This window comes from Garra rufa, chromosome 1 (genome assembly GCF_049309525.1).
Source record: "Garra rufa chromosome 1, GarRuf1.0, whole genome shotgun sequence".
Lineage (NCBI taxonomy): Eukaryota > Metazoa > Chordata > Actinopteri > Cypriniformes > Cyprinidae > Garra > Garra rufa.
The window spans coordinates 61,229,722-61,247,716 of NC_133361.1; the positions used below are offsets into that span (position 1 = coordinate 61,229,722).

General features: G+C 37.2%; 1 protein-coding gene across 1 annotated transcript in view; it reads right to left on the reverse strand.

The window, feature by feature from the left end:
• unm_sa1261 (un-named sa1261) overlaps window positions 1–13,362 on the reverse strand; it is a 28,752-nt gene extending 15,390 nt beyond the window's left edge. The window contains exons 1-2 of the mRNA XM_073843562.1: window positions 13,189–13,362; window positions 1,039–1,261 (exon numbers count right to left, since the gene is read on the reverse strand). Coding sequence (XP_073699663.1) covers window positions 1,039–1,210 — 172 coding nt within the window. The 5' untranslated portion in view covers window positions 1,211–1,261; window positions 13,189–13,362. The remainder of the gene's footprint in view (window positions 1–1,038; window positions 1,262–13,188) is intronic.
• Window positions 13,363–17,995: the final 4,633 nt, after the last annotated feature.

A 17,995-nucleotide genomic window follows, 5' to 3' on the forward strand; every position in this document is an offset into this window, starting at 1 on the left:
ATGAAAACCAGGATGTGAGGGACAGACGTGACAGTCTTTAAAATGGCATTAAAGGATACTTTCAGAACAAAAATGTACAGATAATGTATTCAACCCCTTGTCATTCAAGATGTTCACATCTTTCTTTCTTCAGTCGAAAATAAATTGTTTTTTGAGGAAAACATTTCAATATTTCTCTCCATATAGTGGACTTCTATGGTGCCCCCGAGTTCGAACTTTCAAAATGCAGTTTAAATGTAGCTTCGAAGGGCTCTAAACAATCCCAGCCGAGGAAGAAGGGTCTTATCTAGCGAAACGATCTGTCATTTTCTAAAAAAAATGGACAATTCATATACTTTTCTTATTCATATACTTTTCAAAATCATCTTACATCGCTGCAGAAGTAACGACCAAGTGTTTACAAAGTGAACATGCAAAGAAGATCAAACCCCCTTTACAAAAAAAAGGTAAAACAGCATTGTTGGATGATTTTGAAGAAGTTGGAGAAGAAAATGAGATGGGAGTTTTTTGACTTGTCTTAACTGTCATGAACCGGAATACTCAGAGTTGACGGAGAAATAGACAAGATGAGCATTTGAGGTTAAAAAGTATATAAGTTGAAAATTTATTTAGAAAATAACCAATCGTTTCGCTAGATAAGACCCTTCTTCCTTGGCTGGGATTGTTTAGAGCCCTTCGAAGCTGCACTTAAACTGCATTTTGGAAGTTCAAACCTGGGGGCACCATAGAAGTCTACTAGTTTGAAAGAAATCCTGATGTTTTCCTCAAAAAACAATATTTTTATGACTGAAGAAAGAAAGACGTGAATGACAAGGGGATGAGTAAATTATCTGTATATTTTTGTTCTGAAAGTGAACGTCTCTTTTAATGGATTTTTTGTCTACTAAAAGTGGTTTAGAAAGATGTTTCATCAGCTGAACAGTTGGCATGTTGTTGAACACCCAGTGTCAAACACACTGTGCTTCTTTCCCTCACAGCCTCGTTTTCATTCCTGTCAAAATGTTAGCCAAGACATCCTGTCCATCTCCTTCAACCTACCTCTGATCTTGTGGATGACCAGGTCCACCTTGCCGTAGGTGCCCTTGCCAAGCTCTCTAATGACCTCATAGTATTTATTAAAGTCCATCTTCTCCAGGTTCTCAGCGGTGATGAGCTGCAGCTCTTCCAGGACGTCAATGGAGGAACGGGACATGTGTGGCGAGGAGCTCATTATTTCAGCGACGAAGGAACCAGTTACCAGGACAACAGCTGATTTAGAAATCTAAAGGTAGGAAAAAGTAAAACAAGGGCAGATTGTTGAAGTACATGATAAAATACTCTACAAAAATCTATTTCACACCTTAGGCTTGGAACATGATTGCACTGGACACACACTTTATCACTGACATCAAAGTTACAGAGATTCTGGGGCTTCCTAAACAAGTTCTTATATAACCTCACGCATCCTACGGTTCACTGATCTTCTTTCTGTTGTGTGGAGGCCCTTTTATGTGCACGACATCACAGGCTGTATCCAAAATGAGAACGTATGAGAGGAACTGAGCAGAACAAAAGATCAGAGCGCACAGACCCAGACCGATCCCCATTGTAACGCTAAAATCACATAGTTCCATAGGGCTATTTACTTCCGCCCCACGAAACCTTCTCCCAAAGGTGTTAGAGGGCAAACTAGCCTGTTGCATAACACCATTTCATAGTTTTTGGCTAGCATGCACTATATTGATTCAACAAATGAGCTGAATACAAGAGAGCTGTAAGAACAGAACATCATTCATAAAGTACGCATTTAAGCATAAAAAGTTAATACGAACATGAATGATATCCAAAATATGAAGCATGTTAAAGCTGATATGTAACCCTGGACCACAAAAGATTGATGTATTGAGATTAATACATCATCATCACTCAAAGCTTTCCATTGATGTATGGTTTGTTAGAATAGGACAATATTTGGCTGAGATACAACTATTTGGAAATCTAAATATTGAGAAAATCGGCTTCAAAGTTGTCCAAATGAAGTTCTTTGCCATGCATATTACTAATCAAAAATTACGCTTTAATATATTTACAGTAAAGATTTACAAAATATCTTCATGGGACATGATCTTTACTTAATATCCTAATGATTTAGGGCATAAAAGAAAAATTGCAAATTTTGACCTATACAATGTATTTTTGGCTATTGCTACAAATATACCCATGCTACTCAAAATGCTTGATATTTTGTTATTTTGTTAAAGTTTGATATTTTGGGCTTTTTGGTTTTTCATAAAGTGTTTTTTCAGACTAGTGGAAAGAAAACTTCCAAAAAACATGTTTAAGTGTTTCTTTTCTAGCACTTTATCTATTTGTGTCAATATATTTCAATTACAATGCATATTTTTAAAGGCCGTTTTCTCAAAATGAGTTTTTTCTCCTACACTGAACCAAAAATCTCCACTTCAGCAGCATTTGCACACACCAAACTTTACATTTTTATTCCTGTCTATATACTGAAGGTTTTTACAGAGGGATTTGTTCATATATAATTTGGTTGATTTTATACATTTTATTCCCGATCATGATCATGATCTTAACAGTAAAATACTGTTAAAATGCTACAGCAAAAAACTATTAATTAGTTAATGGTAAGTGCCCTCACTATATACGGAGTGAAAGTGAAAAAGAAGTTAATTTATAATTTATAGTGAAAACTCATTTGTAGAACTCCCTGCATTACATACATTATCACATTTGATGTTTGTTTATTAAAATTACTAGTTTCTTTTGAGTTTTTTATACCAATTATGTTCATAAGGGTTGTATGTTACATCTAATGTTGTTAAATGAATGTTTTTGCATTATTTCAGTATCATGTGTGCTATATATATTTGTGTTTTGTTGGCCCAACTTGATTATCTTTAAGAATCTGCCTGTGACCAACACACTAAAATTGCGCATATTTAAACAAGCAAACTCGTAACATTTTGCAGTAGTAGTTGTAGTTTCGCATGCTGGTATTTCTCTGCACATCTGTTGTTTTAGTATATGTGGGAATACAGTATAACAGGCATTATGAATGTTGTGAAATACGAAATTAGAATGTCGTGAGATATTAGATTTCATAACGGCCTGCTCAAAGAATGCTCAATGGAATTTCTGCTAATATAACAGTCTGTCTGATGAAATTTCTGAATGAATTTACAGTCCTGATGGCACCTCGGGCCTGCCAGTGCTCATTAATAGAGAGGAATGTGTCGAACGAGACAGGATGACAGCACTTCCTGTTCAGTGACACCATCTGTGGAAATTTGAAAATGTCTGTGTGTTTGAGAGAGCTTTTTTGGAAAGCTTTTTTTTCTGGCTACTCATCAAACACTTTGAACCCTATGCACAAATCTAGCTTATTCTGCTTCCCATCTCAAGGATGGAGGATTGACAAAAAAGATGAAGGGAGGACTGTGTCAGTTAATAAGAAAGTCTTGATCTGAAAGGGAAACATTCAGCAGAAAACTAATTTATAGAGGGTTTTATTCTCTTCTAGTCATACACAATTTACTTATGAAAGAGAAGGTCAACCACATTATGTGTATCCCTGAAATTAATTGGAGTCGTAGTATGAGTTTGGTATATTTATGCAGTGTTGGGAAGGTTACTTTAGAAATGTAGCAGATTACATATTACAAGTTACTTTTCACGTTACTTTAAAGTTTTATTTAATTCTTCTTTTCTATATTTTTCTAAACTGCTGATCATTTTGAAACCTTTAAAGCAGGAAGGGTTAACCTTGCAGTAAGACTCAACACTGATTTCTGTCAGTCTTTCAAAATCCTTCATGACTTGAATTAAGATTATAATCATTGAATTTTATAGCACAGTCTTTGTAAATTGACAAGTGTGCAACTCCCTAGCAATTACTCAAACTCTTCAGCAACTACCTAGCAACCACACTGTGGGAATTGCCCAGAAACATCTGAGCAACCACCCAAAGCATAGAAGCTTTGTAACTGTAGTAGTGCATAATCCAATTATTTTTGGACATACTACTCTTTTAGTGCATTGTTTTTCGCCTACTATATATTAAGGAAGTACTCCATTTCGAACACAGGCATTGTTTTCTGAGTGTTTTGGGTGGTTGCTGAGATGTTTCTAGGCAGTTCCCACAGTGTGGTTGCTAGGTAGTTGCTGAAGAGTTTGAGTAGTTGCCAGGGAGTCGCACACCTGTTCATCCAGAACTGAAGCCTTCAGTGGCAGCTGCTCCCTCCAGACAAACTCTCATGACAACTACAACTCCCAAGAGCCCCAGCTCACATTTGCACAAACACACAACTATAGATAGATAGATAGATAGATAAATAATACTATCTTAAAATAAAGTTGCTTCATGATGCCATAGAAGAACCTTTTCTGTATAAATGGTTCCATAAAGAACCTTTAACATCTGAAGAACATTTCTGTTTCACAACAGGTTTTTTGTGACGAAGGAAGGTTCTTCAGATTATAAAAAGTAAGAAAGAGATGGTTCTTTAAAGAACCTTTGACTGAATGGTTCTTTGTGGAACCAAAAATGGTTTTTCTATGGCATCGCTGTGAAGAACATTTTAAAGCACCTTTATTTATAGATAGATAGATAGATACCTTATCGTGTGCTCACTGTTTATTTCTCTGGCTCTCCTCCTCCAGCATCTACAGAAAAAAGCAATGCTGCCAGAGATGGAGTGGCTGCCAAAAGTCCTGTGCTTAGCCATTTAAAGGTAATAATCATTTCAAACAGCTTAATCAATGCTGTATAGGCTCTCACGGGCACCGCACTCAACACTCGCAACTGTAAATATCCATTAAACCTCTTTAGAGGTGAGCACTGGCACTTAATATTTACGTATGCTGCATAGCTGTATAAGCTGCACAACTACAACCTGCAGCCACTATGAAATGTTTCAAATGAAAGAATGAAAAACCTGAGCAACCTCAAGCATCATTATTGCTTATGTTAAGGATTAAGGATTCAAACAACCTCTAAACATAATTATTGACATGAATGACAACTCAAATCATGAGGCTTGTTGTGTAGAGGTGTGCGGCTACGTTCTGAATCGATCTGACTGGTGGACAATGTAATGGCTGAAGAAAAAAATGGTATAGACTTGTATTGATGTAGGGACCCAAGCTGTATAGTGCCTTGGGGGTGGGATTTTTTAGACTTAGGCACCTAGCAACATTCCGAATAACTGCATAGCAACACACACACACACACACACACACACACACACACACACACACACACACACACACACACACACACACACACACACACACACAAAAACACTCAAATGCTTGGTAACCTTATAGCGACCTTCTGGCAACCACTGATAACACCTTAGTATTGTGACAGCGACTCTTGCGCAGAAAATCATCGTTGTTTATATAGCAAAAATTACTTTCATATAATGATAATTTACATAAGGTATTATATATAATGTTTGCTATTGTAATCTAAAATTGAGTATGGGAATGCTGGATGCCATTATACAAGAAGTCACAAAATACATACCAATAAGTACATTTCACTGCAGTTTCCAACATAAATGTCCACTAGAAGTGTGGTAAAACTGCAAGCACTTGTAATCGTTTTCATACACAGTTATGATTACAGCTCCATTATTACTGTTATTGCATTATTGTAGCAGGTTGGTTTAGGGTTGGGGAAGATGTAGACATCCCTTCTAGCCACAACCCCATATGTTTCACTTTCCAGACGTAACAATCTTGCTCAGTAGCTTAGCTGGCACAGAATTGAACTTAGGGTGTGTTCACACTTGTAGTTCAGTTCGTTTGGCTTATTTGGTCCGGACCAAAAAGTAAAATGATACATCCTGGTCCATTTAGCGTTCACACTGGCATTTTTGACAGCGAACCTAGAGATACCAAACCTAAAGGCATAGTGATAGGTTCACAACCTGATTGGTCGGGTTGAATGATCTATATTTCGTGACAGAACTCACCGAATTTGGTCTGTGTTGTGTTCATATATCATTCGAACCGCACCAGAGTTCGTTTGGAAGCCACTTGTTTGGTGCACACCAGGGTTCAGATGGCAGTGTTCTTAGGATGCAGAATATTTGGGTACGAATCCCGTGAAAAACTCATGCCGAAAATGCTGAAAGATAACAAATTGAAAAACAAACTAAAATCGTATCCTTGCGATTGTGTTTGTTGCGTCGCATTCACTTTTGTTCATACCATCGGGTATGTTTAGGTGTAGTGCAGATGGTACGTTTTTTTAAAACACCACGGAGCATTACAGTTATATAGCACCACTAAACTGACATTTCAAGTCAGAACTGCGGTGACATATACCAAACCAACGTCACATAAAATGTATCATATGTAAGTTCATCTGTTCCAGGTTAAAAAACAAACACTCTTTTAGCGCCTCTCAGTGGACATTTCACATCGAATATGTCACGAAACGTACATGGCGCTACGTATTTCGCATCTTGCGGAAATGTTCCCACAGGTATGTTTTCGTCATGAGATCAGACTTAAAAAAGTACATTTTAGGACAGGACAATATTTGGCCGAGATGAGGGTGCAAAAAATCCAAATAATGAGAAAATTACCTTTAAAGTTCTCTAAATTAAGTTCTTAACAATGCATATTACTAATCAAAAATTACATTTTGATATATTTATAGTAGTAATTGTACAAAAAAAAAACTTCATTGAACATGATCTTTACTTATTTTCCTAATGCTTTTTGGCATAAAAGAAAATTCTATAATTTTGTCCCATACAATGTATTTTTGGCTATTGCTACAAATATACCCCCAGCGACTGGTTTTGTGGTCCAGGGTCACATATGATCTGAAAGCCCAGTATTTTAAATATATACTTAAAAAAATGAAGTACACTAAAAGTACACATTCAATACAAGTAATTCACAAGTAGTTTTCTCCCTAGTGCAGGTAATCCAATGTTTGTATTTGTGCAGTGCAAAAACCATAACCCTTTCATGCCAACATAAAGTGGAACATGAGAAACCTGCAGAGATATTGACAGCAAATGCTCAGCAGACTATGTTTGTATGCCCGCATGGAAGATGGTGCATTTTATTTACTCTGTTCCCATGGAAATTGAGTTGCAGACGGATAAACCACCAGTGGAAACTGAAATAGTGTTAGGACTTAGTGTACTTTCAGAAAACCTTTTGCCATCAGTTTCTGTAATGAAGAAGATTTATCCTTCGCTGAAAACAGAACTTGACGGGGTTCAAAACAAGATTGAAATTGCTGTTGGAGTTATGGAGTAATCAGAGTATGGAGGGTAGATATATAAGCCTGTCCAATGGTTTAGCAGCACAAATCCCTCTACCATTAATCACAACGGCAATCACATGCAGCAGGAGCTCAGAGGAAATGAATATCTGGGATGTCCAACTATTAATTTTCCAATCCTTAAAGGAATAGTTCTAGCATAATGTACTCATTCTATATGCATTTTTCCTTCTGTGGAACACAATAGAAGATATTTTAAAAAACAGCCTATTGACCATGGGATGGTGACAGAACTTTCATCTTTTGGATGAACGATTCTTTTAAATCAGCTGCTTTGAAGGTACTGCATCTTCCCAGGTCCTATTGTTCAGCTTCGATTTCTTATAAACCATTTTGTTGTTCGCCTTCTTTGCAATAGCATGCTCTGCTGTGTTCTGTGATGGTTCTGGGCTTTCTGAGACTTTTGAGAAAGCCCCATAAGCCCTGTTAGTGCTAGTCTGTTTGCCGGTTGTGTTGGTTCTGTGTCCTGTACGCACAAACACACACGCACAAGCGCAATGCTCACGGTGCTATGAAGCACATCAAAGGCAGTGGGCTTGGCAAGTCTCTGCATTTTGTGTTCACGCTTGGAGACAGATCAGCAGAGACCCTAAGGGCTCGAGGCTTGGTCCTGTAGTCCTCTCTGCTGCTTTCACAGCAAACACAACACTCCCCGCTGTTGAGGCGACACAGGCAAGTCACAAGCTTAGAGTCAACATGCAATCAAAACTGACCATGGTTACTGGTGTTATTTTAAAAACGATCCTTTATCAAAAGAATAATAATTTGCTCCGCCATTTTTCTTTTAGCTGCCCTCTTAAGGGCTGTTCAAACAGAACGTGTCTTTGCATCTGAAAACGCAAAAGACGCTATCCTCTGCTATGATGCCGTCAAATAAAACAGTTGGCCTTATAACTTGCTTCTGTAAACTAAAGATTGCAATATTTGCCCCGCCTCCAGGGTCTTCCGATTGGTCTACTGTTTTGAAACTGACAATAGGTGTGTTTCCATTACAGATTTGCGCAAAACTTTTGCAATATTTCAAGTGTTGATAAAAAAACAGTTGTGAAATTAACCGATTAACCGATGTTATGCGACTAAAACGTAATTTGTTCCTCTCGCGATAGGACATGGCGACGGATTTTGGTAGGTTTACGTACTGTATGTTGCAGCCAAGGCAGAAAAGGCAGAAAGCGCATCTTATTTATTTTAATTAGGCCTATTTTACAAAAGTGCAATGTTTCGTTGTTATTGTGAGTGTACACAAATAAACATAGTGTCTTTACAGACAGGAAAGATGTATTGCTTTAATCTGTATGATCAAAAATGACGGAGTATTTTAAGAGCAAGTGACCGCACCGGCGCCTCCATCTGTCATGCAGTGAGTCCGCTACTGTTCAGCTTCCACACTCCACACAAACACTTGAAAAGCGCACATTTTTCTAGGTTGAGCAGCCATTAGGGATGCTCATTTCGGTTAATTTTCCTGACCGACAACCGCTGCTCGTTATCCGATCATTAACCGTTAACTGATAAAATTAGAATAATGAATTCGTTTAAAATAAAAATAGAATGCATGAGTATCTGTGATGATACATAAAAATACAAGCAAATGTTTTATTTTAACGTGCAAACAGCAGCATACAGAGCAACAACAAAAACTGCATTCATATACTCAAATTATCACGCATCAGCAGCGCTTCTGAGAACAGAGAAAATCAGAATGAAAAAAAAAAAAAGAATAATATAAATAGGCCTACACTAAATATGTATAAGTTAAATAACTACCTAATTAAGATGACAGAACTAAAACACACTGAATCCTTCTATGCGCTTCGAAGAAAGGTACCGGTCTTGTTTTTCTCGTCGGACATAAAAACATATAGCGGACCAGCTTATACCTCAGTTTTTAACATGTGGACATGCTGTACGGATAGACTGGAACGCTGTCTGTTAACGCTTAGATCCGTGATAAAAACACTTCACAAAAATCCTTTCAATTTGCGGTTCGGGTCTTTTCATCCACTGTGGAGACACGTGTTTTCACAGTGTTCAATAGCCAATCACAGACATTTCTGTTGATCACATTATCGCAATGGCCAATCAGAGGCGGCTATATTACGATCCTCTCACCACTCAAAGTGCCGGTTTCAATTCTGCTGAATTCTATACCTCCACGAACTCTCTCATTAAAACAAAGAAAGTGTAGACATGATGTAAATAAGAGATCCATTTACAGAGTAAAGGTTATTTTATTACTTTTTATTAACTTTGTGAGATTGCGATTAACTACAGTAATGTATGAGTGAGAGCTTTCCAGTGATTGTAAGGGGAGCGCGCTCTTTTTAGACTATAATTAATTCAGAATTTGAATACATTTATTCATGGATTCACTCTTTGATAACCCAATATCGCCATTGCCATCGTGTTGCATAGGCTACTTACATGAGTTACACAAACTAAGAGAAGGTAAAGCAGGTAATATGTCTGAACAGCCGCACTGCACGTGTCCACACGCCTGCGAGTAAACATTTTTTCTTTCACCATGCAGCAAACGTAAAAAATAATATATATATATGTATATATATATATATATATATATATATTTTTTTTTAACCGTTTAACTGATAGTAATAATCGGTTAAAATTCTTACTGACGGTTAACGGTTAAACGGTCAATATGAGCATCCCTAGCAGCCATGTAAAGTTGCTACTACTTACATATTTCAGATGAAAAGCCATATTTGAGGCCATTTTTTTCTACGACTAAGCGACTAATACAATTTTGGTCGACCAAGCTTCTTCTCATTAGTTGACGTTAGAAAGCAGTCCTTATTGGGGGCAGCCGTGGCCTAATGGTTAGTGAGTTGGACTTGTAATCCAAAGGTTGCAGGTTCGATTCTCAGGTCCGGCAGGGATTGTAGGTGGGGGGAGTGAATGTACAGCACTCTCTCCACCCTCAATACCACGGCTGAGGTGAGTCCCTTGAGCAAGGCACCGATCCCCCAACTGCTCCCCGGGCGCTGCAGCAATGGCTGCCCACTGCTCTGGGTGTGTGTGCACTTGGATGGGTTAAATGCAGAGCACAAATTCCTAGTATGGGTCACCATACTTGGCCTCACCTCACTTCCTCCTTCCTCCCTCCTTATTGTAGGAGACGTAGGCATCTATCTTTACAGAAGCAGAACGGAGAGCCGCTTTTAGGACATTTCTGAAATGTCCCAAGGCATGTTAGGTACAAACGCAAGCATTGACTAGAGTGGCCGCGATCAGCTCCGCAGACTTGTGCAGTGTAAATAATGGGTTATCCAAGCTTTAATGGCAAGGGGAAACTCCTTATTCATTGCAAAAGCATTGTGATCATATGACTTGTATGCATGCAAGGTGACATGTAACTGCAAGAAAGCTGTTTCTATTGCAGTTTTACGAAATATTCCTTTGTACGAATTGCCTCATGCAATTGTAAAAACGTTTTTGCGATATATGGGAGTTTTTGTGAAAATTATGTGTTTCTATTTTGTGTTGACAAAAGTCGGTACTGGAATTTTAAAAACGCCCATTTCCTGCTAACATTTTGAGCACTGTTGAGCCGATTCGCAAACATCACTGATTGACCATTGTGTGCACGCTCAGCGTGAACTGCTGTTCATTATAGCCAATCACAGTAACATCTGCTAAGCATGTGCACAGAATGGCCAATCAGCGATGTTTAAGAATCGGCTCCACAGCGTTCAAATGTTCGTTTTTAAAATTTCAGTACCTACTGGTAACAAAGTCAGTACTTTTGACAGCACTATTTCCATTAGACATATTTTCAACTCGCTATTTCAATATGAGCGATTTGAAGGGTAATGAAAACACAGCAATTGATGAAATTTGAGTTGAAATTCTTTTAAATTCTGCGCTGCAAAAGACACAAGACGTGAACGCAAGAGTCATACACTTTGAAAAACAATGCTTACATTGAAAAACAATGGAAAATTAGCTTATTAGAGGTGAAAAATGCGTTCTGTGTGAACAGCCCCTTACTTTTTCAACCCCCAACCATCCGCTCCTGCCACCTGCCTCCATTCTAATATGTAACACCCACTTTTTTTTTAACAATTCACTCAATTCCGGATAGATAAGTACTAATTCAAAGACTTTTCATTATTAAACAAATGCTTATCATCATTTGTCGTTTTAACCTTTTTAATGTTCATTCGCAAATATTTCAGATAGTGGACGCAATCTGGTTTACAAATGATACTGTCTGCACATATTTGCATGGCTCTGTGCAAAAGCTATGAAAGATCTTTTCTAGCCCGTCATTATAGGTCTGACGCATATACTTATTTCAAACATCGCAGTATTTCTGACTACGGTTGCTTGACCAAAACGTTGCAATTACATTTTCATTGATTCAGGCTACACATTCCCTAAAATCCCTTAATATAAACATCATTAAATATGACCAGACTATGAGAGAACATGTGACCCTTGATCACAAAACCCGTCTTAAGTAGCACACATATTTGTAGCTATAGCCAACAATACATTTTCTAGGTCAAAATGATTTTTCTATAATGCCAAAAATCATTAGGATATTAAGTAAAGACATTTTGTAAATTTCCTACCGTAAATATATCAAAACCTAATTTTTGATTATTAATATGCATTGCTAAGACAACTTTAAATGCGATTTTCTTTTTATTTAGATTTTTTTTTTTTTTTTTTGCATCCTTAGATTCCTTAGATTCATATTTTCAAATATTGTACTATCCAAACAAACCGTACATCAATGGAAAGCTTGTTTATATAAGCGTATTACTTTGAGATGATATGTAAATCTCAATTTAAAAGAAATAGGCCCTTATGACTGGTTTTGTAGTTCAGGGTCACATATAAAAGACTTAACTCCTGATCTATTCCAACAGACTGCTGAATATTTTGGATATCAGATGTTGGAATTCAAATAACGCCCATTTAGACAAAGGACAGAGCTGTGTGTGTCTGAATACTCACACCTAGTGACAGACTCATGTCATTAGATGTATTTTGGACATTCTGAGCTTGTCGGCATCTGCCGAAAACGTCTTTTTTAAAATGCGTCTAATGAAAAGTATATACTGTGTATTGTGTTAATGTCAAATCTCAACTGCTAAATCTAAATTAGTCTATGCCACATATAATTGGCATTACATCTGTCCTAGTATAACCCTACACCTCAGAGTATTACTCATGAAGCTTGCATATAAAACATGCCGTCATCTGTCCTGCAAAATCATGTCCAGACAATACCTGTTATGAAAGCAGTGTGAAGACATTCAGTTCAATGAGTGCACGGAATGTACACTTCAGCCCTTTGGGCTTGTGTGAGCGTGCATGTGGGTGTCCATGTGCATTGCTGTCCATGTGTGCAAAATTAAAAAAGAACAGAGACACACACAAACAAACATCTCTCTTTGGTATGCAACTGACAAACGACAACCTGCTTGAATGACCTGGGTTATACCCGCCCTACAGCAGCTCAAGATGTGTTTGGCAATCTATTGTTCTTCAGTGGATTGCTTCCTATGCAGATTAGATAGTGATGGGCTCAGCTGCATTGAGACCTTTATGTCAATAATAAAAAAAGACTGAAAAAAAAGAAAAGAAATGTATGCTGCTGTGTGTTTACATGTACTACGCAACATAAACAAAGCATATAATAATAAATATAATGTATTTATAAACCTTTATGCGTTATGGTAGTATATTTGCATTATCTAAACAGTATATGCAAATGTTAATTTTAATATAGCAGTAATCTCTTTTCTGGATATGCAATGGCAAATGAAAATGGCATTGCGTATCAATACACAGCTTTTTATATATGACATTAATGTTAAATACAACATAACATGTTCAATTCCTACCTTTTAAGGAACGAATGATGCGCAGACCCCCGCTGTCATTCCGTTGTGGCCAGTGTTAACAACTAAAACATCATGAGCAATATTTTTTCTGCTGCCCTGCTGTTATTTTCTTAGAGCCTTGATGTACTAATATTGATTCTTGTGCACATCGCTCTGATGCGTCTGACAGAGCGACTGCTGTTGCCCTATTGTCTCTCCGTTGGTTGTGGATGTAGATAATGACAGCTCTGTCCCCGCCCACCGCACTCTCGACTAATCAGAGAACAGACTGAGAGAGCGCTGCACACGCCCACAGCCATACGCAGCCAATCAGAGAACAGAATGAGGCAGCGCTTCACCAGTCCGTTACACTAATCTACCAATCTGGGAAGAAAGCGATGGACAGCTGAAGTCGGTGCATTTTCTGTCTCCGTACAGATTTCTTTTTGCGTGAGGAGGTGCTTGGAGATGCTGAGACACAGGACATGAGGAACAGAGAAAATAACATCAAGTTCCCGCAGTCAAGACAAACATGGGAATATCTAGCCTACTTGTTCCAGGCATAGACAAGTAGGTAATGGCACAGTCGGGAAATGGAAATACATGTTCCATTAGTAAAATATTTATTTAATAGGCCGTATGCTGGAAAATTTACGGTATCTTTTTAAATTTGAGTATTTCGTGATTTAAGTTCATTAATTGGTCGAAGTGTGGAAACACTTGCAATTAAAACTAGATAAATTAAAAGGTAGTCAAAGGTTGGCGCACAGGTTTATTTGTTGGTTATAATTGGATTTTATCGAGATGAAGACAGCTTTCAATCTTTTTGTCAAAAATAGACTTATCCAGGTAAAAATGTTACAATATTTTTTTTAACTTTCAAAGATTCTAAACTGTCTTTTACTTTGAAATTGTAATCCGTGACTGATTCCAAATTACACAACAGAAATTGTAGTTAATGTAAGACATTACATTGGAGATTTTAAGTAATGTAATCACACTACTTTTAGATTACTTTTGACCTCATTTATCATTGATTAAATAGGGTAATATTGTACCATTTTGACAAAAATAAATACAAAGTGTAAGAAAATACATTCCATTTGTTGTTTTGAACAACATGAAGTGCATTAAACATCAATGTTTTCCAAACCAAAGGAACTGCAGGGAGTGTATTAGTTTAATGAAAAACGAATAATTCATTAAAACATAAAGAAATGTTAAACTAAAAACAAAACTTGAAAAACTTTCTTAAGAAATTAAATATTGTATATGTTTACGTGCATGTCATTTGACCAGAACCAGCGTCAGAGAACCAATGAACATGCAAATGTGATACTTAATTTAAAATATTTATTTAAAAATCTCAGGGGTTACTTCAAGCAAATATATTAGATGAAAGAGGATCAGATGACAAAAAAGTTTGTGAATTTGTGTATTTTAATGTGTTTGAAAGACAAAAGCCTTCCAAAGACATAGAAATACATGGTTAAATATCCACAGAGTAAAATTTTAGAAAAATTATAAAGAGGAATTAGGTAAATAATGCGCAATCATGTAATTCATAAAACGTAACTTTAGTCTGATTAAGAGTATTTTAAATGTGATGACTTAAGTTATTAGGTCTTGTTTTCTGAAAATAAATGGATGAATTGTTTTTGCTTAAAACAAGAAAAAATATCTGCGAATTGGGTAAGAAAAAATTCTTAATTCATAGGGAATTTTTTTTCTTGTTTTAAGCAAAAAATAAATGATTTTTGTAAATGTACAATGGTGTGAAAAAATGTTTTTGCATGTTTGTCACATTTTAATGTTTCAGATCATCAAACAAATTTAAATATTAATCAAAGATAACTCAAGTACATGCAAGTACAAGTACAAGTACAACACAACATGCAGTTTTTAAATGAAGGGTTAAAAAAAAAATCCAAACCCACATGGCCCTGTGTGAAAAAGTGTTGGAGATCTATCAGTCTGGAAAAGGTTATAAAGCCATTTCTAAAGCTTTGGGACTCCAGCGAACAACAGTGAGAGCCATTATCCACAAATGGCGAAACCATGGAACAGTGGTGAACCTTCCCAGGAGTGGCCGGCCAACCAAAATTACCCCAAGAGCGCAGCGACGACTCATCCAAGAGGTCACAAAAGACCCCACAACAACATCTAATGATTTGCAGGCCTCTCTTGCCTCAGTTAAGGTCAGTGTTCATGACTCCACCATAAGAAAGAGACTGGGCAAAAATGGCCTGCATGGCAGAGTTCCAAGACGAAAACCGCTGCTGAGCAAAAAGAACATAAAGGCTCGTCTCAGTTTTGCCAGAAAACATCTCTCTGGACTGACGAGACAAAAGTTGAACTTTTTGGATGGTGTGTGTCCCATTACATCTGGCGTAAAAGTAACACAGCATTTCAGAAAAAGAACATCATACCAGCAGGAAAATATGGTGGTGGTACTGTGATGGACTGGGGCTGTTTTGCTGCTTCTGGACCTGGAAGACTTGCTGTGATAAATGGAACCATGAATTCTGCTGTCTACCAAAAAATCCTGAAGGACAATGTCCGGCCATCTGTTCGTGAGCTCAAGCTGAAGCGAACTTGGGTTCTGCAGCAGGACAATGATCCAAAACACACCAGCAAATCCACCTCTGAATGGCTGAAGAAAAACAAAATGAAGACTTTGGAGTGGCCTAGTCAAAGTCCTGACCTGAATCCTATTGAGATGCTGTGGCATGACCTTAAAAAGGCGGTTCATGTCTGAAACCCTCCAATGTGGCTGAATTACAACAATTCTGCCAAGATGAGTGGGCCAAAATTCCTGCACAGCGCTGTAACAGACTCATTGCAAGTTATCGCAAACGCTTGATTGCAGTTGTTGCTGCTAAAGGGGCCCAACCAGTTATTAAGTTTAGGGAGCAAACACTTTTTTCACACAGTGCCATGTTGGTTTGGATTTTGTTTCATAATAAAAAACTTCATTCAAAAACTGCATGTTGTGTTTACTTGTGTTATCTTTGATTAATATTTAAATTTGCTTGATGATCCGAAACATTAAAGTGTGACAAACATGCAAAAAAAAAAAACGAAAAAAAAAAAAAAAAAATCCGGAAGGGGGCCAACACTTTTTCACACCACTGTATCTTGATTACTTTCAATTTATTATAATTTTCCAACGTTTGCTCTGTTGCAAAATTCGTGCTCATCATTTACTCAGGAAAAAGGTGGATATAATAACAGAATACTTACTGTATATAAACGGTATGCCTGTATATCTGCATGTGTCCTTGTGAAGGCCTGCCGTTCTTCTTATGTGAGGGATGTAAAGCAGCTTAACTCGTGCCAAATACTCTGATTAATCGCTAAAGCGTCATTCACTCAGTCACCTCTTTCATACTCTGCAGTGGGCTGATATTAAACCAAGTAAAGTGATCTAAGGCAAGGAAGATTTCTCAGTGCAACCAACATGCGAGGACACCAGAGACGGCGAATAAAACTACAGCATCAGAAATTGAATGCGAGTAACATAGTTATTGTTGCTTTGTGCAGTGCAGGGTGGCCATGAAGGAGATTGCTTTAACGGCTTTATCTGAGAACATTTAATTATGTACTGCACATCAAATGCGGAAATCCTGTCTCTGTGATCAGCATATGTGTGTGTGCTGAATAGCTCGGATGAAGGGATGAGGACTGTCAGCATAGACGGCTTATGTTGAGCCTCATAATATAGTCCATGCGTGCGTGCTTGACTAAATCGATTTATGCAGGTCTTAGGGGAAAGGTTTGTGGAGCATGAATGCTTCAAATCACAAAAGATTAATTGCTTTTTGAATATGTTTGTCTTTTACCAATAAAAACACTGTAGTTCTAAAAGAAGACGAAGTGAAGCACCTTGGTCAGCATTCATGTTAAGGTACTTTATATAGAAAATGATCTTGACCTTGACCATTTGTTTTGTGCGTCACCAAAAACAGACTGGGTTTAAAGATTGGACTGGTCTGGAATTTACAAAAACAGTGAAAATTCCACTTTTGGAACAGTGCTCTGCCAATCTGATTTGAAGGCCGGAACTAACTCAAGAGAGAAAAACATTGTGTAAGGGTGAAATATTTCACTCTAAAACACCAAAACTTTGTTTACATGTTTTTACCACTTACATATTCATATACTGAACTTGGATTGACTTTATCCAACCTGATCTCATGACGAAAACGTACCTATAGGAACTTTTCCACAAGACACGAAATACATAAAGGTGCATCACGATGCCATATAAATAATTGTAAAATGTAAAAATGTTACTATAATTTTCGAATTTTCAAAAATTCGAAACAGTCAGAGCTGGTGATTACTTAGAAATTGTAATCCGTTACTGATTCCAAATTACATAGAAGAACCTTTTGGTCTAAATGGTTCCATGAAGAACCTTTAACATCTGAAGAGCCTTTCTGTTTCACAAAAGGTTCTTTGTGGCAAACAAGGTTCTTCGGATTATAACAAGTTAAGCCAGAAATGGTTCTTTAAAGAAACCTTTGACTGAATGGTTCTTTGTGGAACCAAAAATGGTTCTTCTATAGCATCGCTTGAAGAATCTTTTAAAGCCCCTTTATTTATAGTGTACTCCAGTCTTTAGTGTCACATGATCCTTCAGAAGTCATGACATTAAAACATGAAAACAAGAAATAAAACATTATTTTCTTCCTGTTCTCTGTAAGGTACTTTGAGGAACCCAAATGGTTCTTTGGCATTGCTGCCAACATGATGGCAATACGTTTTGCAAAGCCAATCACTACTCAAGATTTTTTTACATTTTAAGTGTAAAAATCTAGTTAGT